The sequence below is a fragment of the Lycorma delicatula genome, chromosome 5, assembly GCF_047948215.1.
Source record: "Lycorma delicatula isolate Av1 chromosome 5, ASM4794821v1, whole genome shotgun sequence".
NCBI lineage: Eukaryota > Metazoa > Arthropoda > Insecta > Hemiptera > Fulgoridae > Lycorma > Lycorma delicatula.
Genome location: NC_134459.1, coordinates 179,406,901 through 179,419,544, shown reverse-complemented (window position 1 = coordinate 179,419,544; position 12,644 = coordinate 179,406,901). Strand labels below are relative to the sequence as shown.

Sequence of the window (12,644 nt, the reverse complement as noted above, 5' to 3'; positions counted from 1 at the left end):
ACATTATCTATTTCTCATGAAAATACAGTTCGAAAAAAAAGAAACATATAAAAATTTAGCTGAAGTACAAAAACAGAAAAATATATCGCAATAAAACTGAATAAAATAACAAAGAAAGTTAACCTTAGCGTGAATATTGACTGGAAAATTATCAAATTGTTATCGATCCAAGTCTCTCATATATGCAAACTACACGTATTAACTGCTATCGATACTGAAGACCCTGATTATAAGATAGTAAAACAGACATGTACTATTGAGCATACAGGAATTGTCTTCAATTTGTCATAAGAGGAAGTACAATATGAAAAAAAATATATAAATATGACTGAATGAGACTCCAAAAATGAATACCGAGTAGGAAGGTGAAATATTAAATGTAATCAGTAGATTTCGATAATTAGAAACTAATGTCATCGGTGTTAAGAAAAAGAGAAGTAAATAATACATTATAAGAAGGCACCTACTGTCTTTTACAAAATAAATAACATCATCATAGTGAGCAATCAGAATAAACCTATTAATATTAAAACAGAAGTTTATGAATCCATACTTCTGCTCTAACTTACAGCTAATCCTAAGAGTATGTCAATGAACACAAACCCATGAGGTGTAATATAACAGCCGAAATGAATTATTGTAGGTGAACTGTGAAAAAACAGAGGACAACATATAAAATCTAAATAACTGGAAAATTAAGAGTTTAGTTGGTGAAATTAAATAAGAGAGCGGAAGTACAATGTTATAGCACACATGAGATTGCCAAAATAAATCCTGAAACAATAATCAGAAGGGGTAAAAGAAAAATATACATATATTTTACGAAAAAGAAATATTGATAAAATGACAGAACACCTCCTCCAACAGCTGGGAGATGAAGGGATCAAATACCTAACACAAACTGAAAATAAGGTTTGTCTAAACAGAGACAATTTTTTGTTCAAAATTGTTTTATTTACTCGTTATACAACTTTTTCATCCCCTTTGAAGTAGAATCCTCCACCATTAATTCACCAATCCTAGCAGTTTTTTCTACTGTTGTAATGTATCCTGGCAGAAATTTTAAGGAATAGCCTGCAGATCCTGTAGCAAATATTCTTTAATATCTTCTTTCTTTAATAGCAAATTTTCTTTAACCTTTTCTACTAACACGAAACAGCATTCTTTCAAGGTAATTTTTATTTTCAGAAACAAAATAAGTCTGCAGGTGTAAAATCAGGAATCAGAGCTGGAGAACAACTGAGTTACGCATCACCAAAACCTTTGGCTCCCCAAATGTGCAAGAGCATTGTTACAGTGCAGTATTCTTGTCTTGTTTGTACAAAGATTTCATCCTTTTATTTCTCATAGCCTCCTTCAAATACTACATTAGTTCCAAAAAAAACTATTTATTAATGTTGAGACTTCAAGTCACAAACTAATAATGAACAATACCTTTCCAATCAAAATGGCATTCAATAATTTTGATGTGTTTGATTTGTAAAGATGATACTGATCATAATACTGGGTATGACAGACATTAATTTAAAATAAAATTTCAAATACACACAGTTCTTTGATGCTGTTCATTTCTTTATATCAGAATAACATAAGTGCAAACTCGCTTATAAATTTGCAGTCTGAGAATAAAATAATGTAGAATATATTGCAAATGGAATACTATTTCTGATGAATTACTACTGTGTAAAGCCAACTGCAGAATAGCAAATTACAATACATTTGTCCATTACTTCAAAATTTCAATTTCTTTTTGGACAAATCTTACAACCACACTGTTGAACACATCAATATGCCAAGCCAACAAAATGTAAGTCAGTTCTACGAGTGACACTATCACTTGTAGAAAAAAACCGCAACAATCTTAACATTACATTTAAAAAAAAAAACACTAATTTATATCATTTAGTTTTTTTGTCAATTTTAATTATATAAGGACTTTTTCTTTCAATTTTTAACACTTTTTTCAGAGTAACTGATATTTTAGATTATAGTTAGTCTGGGATTCAGAATAAGAAATATATGTTATAAAGAGGAACAGAAGTGGATAAAGTATAATACATCAAGATGCAGATATGCAAGGTACTGTTGAATACTACATAATAATTTTACATAACATTGTGAACAATTTAATTATAGTTTCTTTTAATACTATCATTTGTTAGTATAATTTCATCCCATTAAAGTCAAAACAGCAGTAAGAGTTAGATCATAAGTAATAACAAATCTAAATGATAAGGGTTAAAATAACATAACTATAATAACAATAAATAACTAAAAAAAAATTTCTTACTGATGAGGACTCCGAACATCCCATAAACAAGCACCCTCTTTAGCATTTGCTGTAGCTAGTAATCGTGACTCCACAGGATTATACATAACACCATGAAATGCTGCTACACATCTGGCGAGAAGAAATGGTTCTGTAAGTAAAGAATAAAAAGGAACAATTCTGCTATAAACAAATGATTTATTTCTAACTAAAAAAACTAGACAATAGAATTATCTTCAAATTTCACATCATGTTTCTTTTCCCCTAGGATTAGGGCCACATTATGTTTCTATTTTCTTTTTTAATACATTATGTAACCGTTTAATTGAGCATTAAGCAACAAGCCTAAAATGATAGCTATTGATGCACGAGTGCAAAGTAAGTTACTTCATGAGCCTTGGCAAGTGTTTTAAACTTCGCAATAGTGCATTAATGGTCACTACACATTGTATATCATGAAGTTCTCCCAGGACTTTCATAAGCTATTCTACTCATGTAAATAATGGAAAAAGTTCATATAAAAATATACCCTAAAATGCTTTGATTGCAAGTTACAGCTAGTGAAAGAGTTCGCTTGGATTTCAGCTACCTCGGTAAAATGAAGTCATGTTGAAATTTTTAGGACATTAAAAGGGGTAGAATTGGTGACTTCTTATGGTTTTTGACCTGAAAAATTGAATAAACTAGATTCCAGAACTGTATCTGTAATAGTTTTTGATAAATCTAGTTATTTGAAATAAATAGATTGGGGTAAAAACACTGTTTTTTAAGTTTGACATACAATAAAGTGGGTAATAAAGACATAAAATTGTAAAACAAAACTTGTAGAGAATTTAATTCTGAAAAAAAATGGATTAAGATAAAGTGAATAAAACAAAGAAAATTTAGGAAAATCTGAAATTTATTTACAAACAGTACACTAGACCAAAATGCATTAGAATAAATATTAAAAAATGAGCCCGCCATTTTCAACACATTTCTTGGATGCTTCTGTACTGATTTTGTTGCTCGTTTTAGTTTTTCAAGGCTGTCCTTAAGCTGTTCAGCTGCATCCATAACGTGGATAATTAATTCCTCAAGAGAATGTATTTTTGTTTTATATATAATATTTTTCATCCATCCTAACACAAAAATCTGAAGGGGTTAGATCTGGTGATCTTGGTGGCCAGGAATGTACACCTCTACGACAGATCCATAAAGTGACAAATCAGATGGGCAGATAAAGTGACAAATAAAGAAGTGTTGCGGCAGATCAATGAAGAAAGAAGCATTAGGAAAAATATAGTTAAAAGAAGAGACAGACTTATAGGACAGACTTATTAAGGCATTCTGGAATAGTCGCTTTAATATTGGAGGGACAGGTAGAAGGAAAAAATGGTAAATAAATACATAAAACAAATTGTTAGGGATGTAGGATGTAGGGGGTATACTAAAATGAAACAACTAGCACTAGATGGGGAATCTTGGACAGCTGCATCAAACCAGTCAAATGACTTAAGAAAAAAAAAATATATATATACATAAAATGCAGTTGATGCAAATTAAAGCGCTTCTGCTTATGTAATGAAATAAGGTAAGTCATCCTATTTCAATTATTCTGTACTTGGGTTGAACTATTAAATATAAATTAATTTGTACTGGTACAGACAGAGGAGTTTAGTTATTAAAAGAACTGATTTTTAAAAAAAATTATATATATATATATATATATATATATATATATATATGTATATCATTATGTACTGATATGAATAAAATATTTATTTATTTAAGTATTTAAATATGTTTTAATTTCATTTGTATAATATTATTCAATGATCAAGTTGACTTTGCAGCTTATCTAATTAAATGTTTCAACAATTTTTATTGTAATATTAAAAATTAAATAAAATATTAAAAGATATATGATATGCATATAAATACAAACAAAATATAAAAATAATACGTGGCAAGTTGATAATCCTTAGTAAATCAATGGATTTGTAATAAATTATTTATTTATTTATTCCAGAAACAATAAGCTGATGCTGAAATAATGATTTCTTGATGTTAGATGAATTTTATAATGTACAAAAAATTGCCAATCAGGATTTGAACCCAGAACCTTATGGATGAACATAGATGCTAACATTCCACTACGAGTCAGCAGTATTAGCAGACTTATTTTAATTTCATATTGAATTTTTTTACATTCCCTTGTTTCACATGCTTTATAATAAACTGATAAAATATTTAAAAAAAATAATAATAAAGTTATTACTATAAGATACTAACGGTAAACATATGTGAAAACAATAAATGAAATCACCACCAAAATAATAATAGGATAATTTTTACTGCTTATGAGCTAGATTTGTATTTTACCATTTGCATTTTGAAATTACTATCTTTTGATATTAGTATTCTGTCGCACTCAAAATAATAACAAAATTGAAATACTGAGCATTTTTATTGAATACTAAAAATAAAAATTATGTACAATAAAAAGGTTTATAACCTGTATTATAAACAAAACCAGTAATGTAAGATTTGTTTTGTTGTCGGCTGGAAACAATTGACTGCATCATTTGTTATGTCATAATTTCTATTCTATCGATTGTTTAAAATCATTATTTTGTGTTTATTAAAATAAAATTGTTTATTAATGAACTAAAAAACACAAAAATATTTACGTGTAACTGAAGGAAGTTTCTTACAAAATTATTCAGATTAAATTATAATATGAAAGAACTTTTGAAAATTTATTTTAAAAAAGCAGATCAAGTAAGATAAATGCTGCAAAATGCCTCCTGCTAGCAGAAACAACTGATCATAGATATAGGATCCTTGCTGCTACTGAACATAGAAACCGGCATAACAATTAAAGATCATTTATATAAATTTGGTACATATCAATCAACTCGTGTAACTATCTGTACAAGTCCTGTACTACAATTAAAAAATTTGAGTTTTGGAAAATAACAATCACTAGATCTACAGGGATAACACGACACACACAGGCAGGATGAAACTGGACAGTATTAACATCCATAATGTTCCTTGTTGACATCTCTTGCAAATAACAACACAATACAACAGAAGTACTAAGACTTAAAAATAGATTTGGAGATGATTCCATTGACCAATATGAAAGAAAGATATCTTCTATCAACCAATGTATTGATCCCCACATAATTTCTGTCCGCTATTTCACTGACTGACAAGAAAGAATTCTAAATTGCAAATTTTAAAACTGTTTTTTATTACAAATCGGGTCTATTATTTAACGAAGATAGAAATAAGAGGGTACCCAAAAATAACCAGAACTGTAAAAATAAATACTTTAATAAGTTTTAGATACTGTAACAGTAGTCTCCTTTAAAGTTTTCTCCATTCGACTGAATGCATTTGCCTCCAATGATTTTCCCACTGCTGGAAACATTTGTGAAATTCCTACCTTTTTTTTTTTTTTTTTTTTTTTTTTTCGGGAAGGTGGAAATGCATTTACACTGTAGTGTTGGGCTCCTGCTGGTGGTTTCATCCAACCACCACCAGCAGACTACCGACTAAAGCCAGCCCCCTTTTATTGAAGTAAATCCTACGCACCCTGGAATCGCCACATGGCATTACTTCGGGATGCACAGGCCTCCTAACGAGATCACCCATTCTGACAAAATGCGCAACATTACATTAACTATACAAGCACACAATACTTAATACAAAGTTTATGCAGCCTCAATTAAATTGCCAAATGAAGACAGTAACCGCATTAAGAGTTTGCACAACTTTTTTTTTTTATTGAGCACCCTTCTCTAGCTTTCTGTAATAGTTTCAGAATTTGTACGATCTAAATTAATGAACCGGGTATGCTCTGATATGATGACAAAGGAGCAACTGACAAAACAAAGCAAACACAGCAGCGCCTAAATAACAAAGCATGCAACAGCACCTAAATAATATGAGTACACGACAATATTAAATAAAATTATATACAGCCGAAGTTAGTAGTTACCACACCAAACTAACAAAGATACTGACCACACAAGGAGCAATTTTAATTCACCAGACCCTCCTCTCTTGTTTTCTGTGCCAACAACGTTCTAATGTAGATTATGACGGCAGTCCATACCTCTTCACCTCTGACCATAAACCCGCAGATATTATTGGGGTATAAGAGGCCTACCTCCGCCACTAACTTTCTTCTTTCCGGCTTCCACCCCGAACACTCAAAGATAGTGTGTTCAGCAGAATCTCTGCTGTGGTGCAATAAACACACGCAGGGGTGTTCCTTTTTCCTATTTTAGAAAGGTATGTGTTGAAACACCAGTGCCCCAAGAAGAACTGAGTGAAAGAGAAGTCAAGCTCTCCCTCCCTTCTCTTCACCCAATTCTTCACAACCAGTATCAGACGCCTAGTCCAGCTCCCTTTAAGACTACCCTCCCGCATCCTTTGCCAACTTGCAAACAAACTCTGGCTAAATTACGCTCCACGCCTTCTTTCCTCTCCCTTCTATCCTCGGCAATCAACTTGAGAGAAGGAATTTCGGCAAGGACCATTGCCGCCTCATAAGATACTGTGCGGTACGCTGATGTTACGTGAAGGGCCATCCTCCTCTATATTCTTTCCAAAATTCCCCTACCCCTGGTGATCTTCAATCCAGTTTTCCACACTGACACCCCGTACAGTATAATCGAGTCTACTGTAGCCAGCAGCCGCCTTTTTGATTTCCACGGCCCTCCTACGTTCTCCGTGATGCGACAGAGAGCTGAAGCCATTCTTTCAGTCTTCCCTGCTGTCTCTCTCAGATGTATCTGGAAGATCAGTCTCTTGTCTAACCAGACCCCCAGGCACTTCACCTCAGGGACTGGCACTACGACTTCTTCCCCCGCAGCGAAAACATTCTCTGTGAGCCTTCTTTTTCCAGCAAATACAATGGCCTGGGATTTCTCAACCACTACCAGTAGGACACCGGTCTCAAACCAGGCCATTATTCTGCTGACTACATTGCTTGTTACAATCATTAACTCATCCTCCATCCTGGCAACCAACCACTAAGAGGTGAGGTCATCAGTGTACGCAATTGTTTGTGCCTCCTGGGGGAAGTGAAATTCCTACCTACAGAATTCTAGCTGTTCATGCCCTGCTGCAATTTTTCTTTCGCTTCATCCAAATTACAAAAACAATTTCCTTTCTTTCTTTCAATCTGATATCTTTTTTTTATATATGGGAATTGGATAAGGTGTATAGAAAAAAGTCGGGAAAATAGGAAAGTTTAGGGGACATCAACTGCCTTGTTTACAAAAAAAAATTGTAAGCGACAGAGAGCAGGGTGGACAAGAATGGTATCATGGTCCAGGAACCAACCACCGCTTTCCCACATTTCTGGACACTGTCCCAACATAATAGGTGGAAATGACAATTCATTATCTGTCCAGAAGGAGAACATTTTCTATGAAAAATTATTTTTGCATCAAAAACCAAATCAATATTGTCATAACATTTGATTGAAGTTATTCTAAATTTTTCTGGTCTGTGTGAATTCAGAAATTTTACTGGTTTGATTATTATTGTTTGATTTCAGACTTAAACTAAAGCACCAACTTTAATTCCATATCACAATTGTTTTAAATAATCCCTGGATTGTTGCAAAGTTGATTCTTAATAACACAGCACACATTAATAAGTTTTCTCTTCTATGAACATCCAAGATAGAAATCGTATGGTATGTTTCATGTTCAATTAAAAATTGGCTGGCATGAACTTGAAGACATGTAAGTCCATTCAGAAATTTCAAATGACAGAACATGTTTTCAAGCACTGAATAAAACCATTACATAATGTCTTATGACCTACACAGCAACAATGCTAGACAGATAATATATGCTTATGCATAAGCATACAGTATCTGTAATACTGTATGCCTAAGCATACCTACAGTATTACTGTAAGCCTACAGTAATACTGTAGGTACAGTACTGTACAGTACTGTAAGCCTACAGTAATACTGTAGGCTTACTATACCAAGCGACAGAACCCACCTATTTATCTAGACATAAATTCCAGTTACTTTTGGATAATGCGTAATAAAAATAAAAAATTAAATACTTTTGTAAACAAGTTAATCTATAATACCACTTTGATTTTTTTAACATCTATATCTCATTCAATACAAAATTTAAATAAAATAAAATACCTATTTCATACCTGTGCTAGCCGGTATTCTAATGTCATAAATGAGCACTTTCCCATCATCACATGCACTAGCAAATACATAATCATTACAAGGATCGACTGATAAGCCATAAACTGGTTGTTCATACAAAAAGAAATCGACTGGATCACCACTGAAATCAAAATCCAAACATAATTTAAAAAATAAGTAATTAAAAAAATCCATACAATTTAATCATATTTTATTCTAACATATTAAAAGAATTTGCTTGATATAAACTTACGTTTGAATATCGTGAACGATCACTTGATCATCATTCCCTGCAGAAAATAACCTAGTATTTCTACTATCGTAACCGATGCAAAATATATTGCTAACGTGTTGAGCACGCATCGCTTTGGGTGTTCCGACTCCTTGAAGTGCTTCTTGCACATTCCATAATAAAACACGCCTGTCATCACCACCTAAATCAAAATAAAAAGTTAATGAAAAACCACATACAAAAGATGACTGAACTTAAGTCCAAACATATTTTGTACAGAACTTAAGACTTTATTATTTATTAGTGAATCCTCAGATAGGCCATCTTTTTCTAGATTTGCAAATGAGCGAGATGATAAAAAAAAAAATTCCAGATTCTACTGAGGCTCATCTCATATTTACTTTAAAAGGCACTTTTGCTGTTTAAACAGAATTAGTGTATTTATTCTTTTGTTCTGTTTTCACCGATAAAACTTTTTATTACAATAACAACTTTTGGTAATAAGATGTAAAACAACAAAACATTATACAGTTAGTGCCTGAATCATTCCATGTAAAACCACAAAATAAAAATGTAACCTATCACCTCAGATTTTGATAAACTCTGTACATTTGCTGTTATTAATATTCTTAAGAATATCTCTAACTTCATTTTTTACTGCGACTTATACTTCTTCTAAATGAATTTTTCAATTTTTAGATCGGTTGGTTACTTAATAATGTTTAAGGAAAATGCCAATACTTTTTTTTCAAGTATTACTTTAGATTTTTTTTGTTGAAAATTTAGATTTAAATCCAGTAATGTATGCAGATTACAGAAAAAATGTACCAAGGATCTAAAACATAAAAAAAAGATGATTTTTTGCTTAATTGAAATGTTTGTGAAAAATATATGGTTTTGGAAAAAGTTTAATAACTCTAGTGTCCAACCTGCTGAAAACTTTATTTTCTATTTTTTAAATTGTTTGTAAAAGTACGGGATTTTTATTGAAATAAATAAAACAGTGGCTTTCCAAGGTTCCATAAAGCTACAAGGAAAATAATAAGTGATTTTCTGTTATGGTCTGTATCCTTTCTTTACAGAATACTATCTCATGAATTCCAAAAATAAAAATATCAAAGTTCAAGTAAATTCTAAAATTGGGTACTTTACTTTGAAGAGGATGAAGCTTAGCAAAAAAATTATGGCACAATGGTGGAGAAGAAAGTTTTTTCATTATCTCATATATTGTTTAAGCTGAAAATATAGTATTGCAACGGGTTATCGCAAGTTAGATCAACCTGGTTATGTCCCCATCTTAAATCTTAGTAAAAATTTGCATAATTAATTAATCCAGGGATCAAAATCTGCCTGAAAAATATTTTTGCTGTATGACTAAATTTTCACATACAATTTTTAGTTTCATGTTACTTGTTATTTATATCTCGGAAATTAAAAAATTTACTCATCAATAACTACTTAAAATTTCAACGTGAAATTGTTTGGATCTGTTCCAAGATCCCAGAAACTAGAAAAATACAAAATTAAGTCTATGATATTTGATAAAAAAATTTGAAAAATAATTTCTAAAATAGTTTTTCCTCAAAAATTTCTAAGATTTACTAAAACCAGAAACTAAAATTTACTAGAATCTAAAGCTATAACTAGAGTATCTTTCTCTATTGGGAAAGTAACCTTTTTGATTATTTTTCAATATATAGACTTGAGAAATAAATAATACTAGGCTTTTCAGCAAATGTAATTACATACCTGATTAAATGAAAATTTAAGAAAGTGTAGAAAAATAAGTATTTCTATTGATAAAATCAAATGTTTGCAAAAGTAGAATATTTTTAGCATTTAAAATATGCATACTCTGTTGAAAAAAATCTCAAACTACTTTTTAAAAGCTTAAATTAAAGATAATAAGTAATAAGATTTTAAAAAATTTATTGTAAAAAGTTGAATATAATTGTGTGCCTGCAATTACAAGTCTCCCAATCTATAACTAACATAATATAAAATTGGAGTCATAGAGTTCACATCAATATATTGCCTGATTCGGTTCCCACCTGTGATTCAGGATCTTCTACAATTCTATTGTATTTAGATAAAGCTGGAAGGGTGTCAAAAGAAATTTATTCTGTGAATTAATCATAATCAATTATAATGAGTGTTGTGTGATTGAAGAATGCAATTAGCCATACTATATTGTGTTTTATGAACACTTCTTACTCATTAAAAACTACTGGTTTTTATTTCAACAAGAAGCCTGAAGTCCCATGATTTATTTGCAGAAAAAAATGACTTCCTATCTAGGAACCTAATTTAGTGATACATTTTTTAAACACACTCATGTACTTTTCAGTAGTATAGCACTTTTTATGATAAAAATAGTTTTAACATTTTTTTCATGACTCACTATTTTAATATGTACATTTTTATATCTAATGTGCATCATTTAACTTCCTTGCAAAGTTTAGGTAAAGGTAAGTTTACGTAAAGTTTGGGTAAAGATATAATAAAATACTTGGCATATGAATCATTTTATCAATCGATTTTTAAACCTTCTATAAACATGATTCTCATTAAATAAGCTAAAATAAATCTTTGTTTTTTTCGAAACTGAATAAAATTTCTTTCCCTTTTTTCCAAAATAGGGTTTTTATTCCCAATTTTCACATCTGCGATTGAAAAATAACATTTGATACATTAAATTGTAACTTTGTTTTCAGCTTATACAGTGGACAAGCTTGAATAATACTGAAAAAAATTTTCCCTCTTCTATTCACCTCATGTGTTTTTGCTACATTTCTACATACGCAAAGAAAGCATCTACTTTATAATTTACTTGAACTTTGTGAACTTTTTAAAGACAATATGTTGTGAAGAAAAATATAATTGAAGTTCCCAGAAGGTTGGATATCCAAGTTATTAAACTTTTTCTAATCATATTATATTTTACATGAAGATTTCAAATATCAACTAAAAAAAAATTGTCTAAAAAATTGTTTATGTTCGTTTTAGATCCTTGGCACATTTTTCCTGGCATCTCCATACATTACTGGACATAAATCTAAATTTTCAAAATAAATTTGCTGTAGATTTCAGAAAATAAGATTATTTTGTACCAACACTCTGTAACTGAACAATAACAATATCTGAATAATTAATAGAAAAAGGTATAAATCATACTGCAAAAAAAAAAAATAGATTTTCTTAGGATATTAATAACAGAAAATAAATAGGACCAATTTTAATAAAATCCAAGACGGTGGGTTACATGACATGGGTGATTTGACACAAAATTATCCACTTAAGTATAACAAAACTGAAGGAATCAGATATTAAATACAGTCACAATCTGAATTTAAAATCTGTCTTAAAAAAAAAAAAAATTCAGTCTGACAATTTTCAAGGGCCCGAACTGAATAGAATTTTTATACACAAAAAAGTTATTTGGCAGATTCATAAAACTAATCTAAAATATTCTTTGATAATGCAGCATTTACAGAAAGTAGCAACTAACATTTTTACAGCATATGTCAAAAACTATGAAACTTCTACCGCTTCTGGTCATTTTTTATGATATCATATGCTGTCCATTATTTTTATAAATAAAATGAGATAATATTTTTCATAGCCTAAGGTGTTCAAGCATTCTTTTTTTAAAATTGAAGCACTTCTTAGGCCTTTTCAAACTGCAGAAAGACAAGTAACATTTTCCATAAATCTGGATGATTAATGAGCAGAATCAATTTTTTTATACATACATATTATATTAATTTTTTGGGTTTATAATTTTAGATTACGGTTAACAATGATTTTACAGTTTTTCACATAATTACATACTTAGCAATATTTATTAATAATCTACTATTACATTTTTATTTCACACATGTAAATAAATAATGTTATACGAGACACATTCATAAAGTAAAGGCCGTCAGCTTATATTTAAATATTAGTGGGTCTGAACATAG

General features: G+C 30.4%; 1 protein-coding gene across 1 annotated transcript in view; it reads right to left on the bottom strand.

The window, feature by feature from the left end:
- Positions 1 to 12,644, bottom strand: part of LOC142325641 (DDB1- and CUL4-associated factor 5) — a 53,846-nt gene that overhangs the window by 35,538 nt on the left and 5,664 nt on the right. The window contains exons 2-4 of the mRNA XM_075367656.1: positions 8,704 to 8,884; positions 8,453 to 8,592; positions 2,291 to 2,420 (exon numbers count right to left, since the gene is read on the bottom strand). Coding sequence (XP_075223771.1) covers positions 2,291 to 2,420; positions 8,453 to 8,592; positions 8,704 to 8,884 — 451 coding nt within the window. The remainder of the gene's footprint in view (positions 1 to 2,290; positions 2,421 to 8,452; positions 8,593 to 8,703; positions 8,885 to 12,644) is intronic.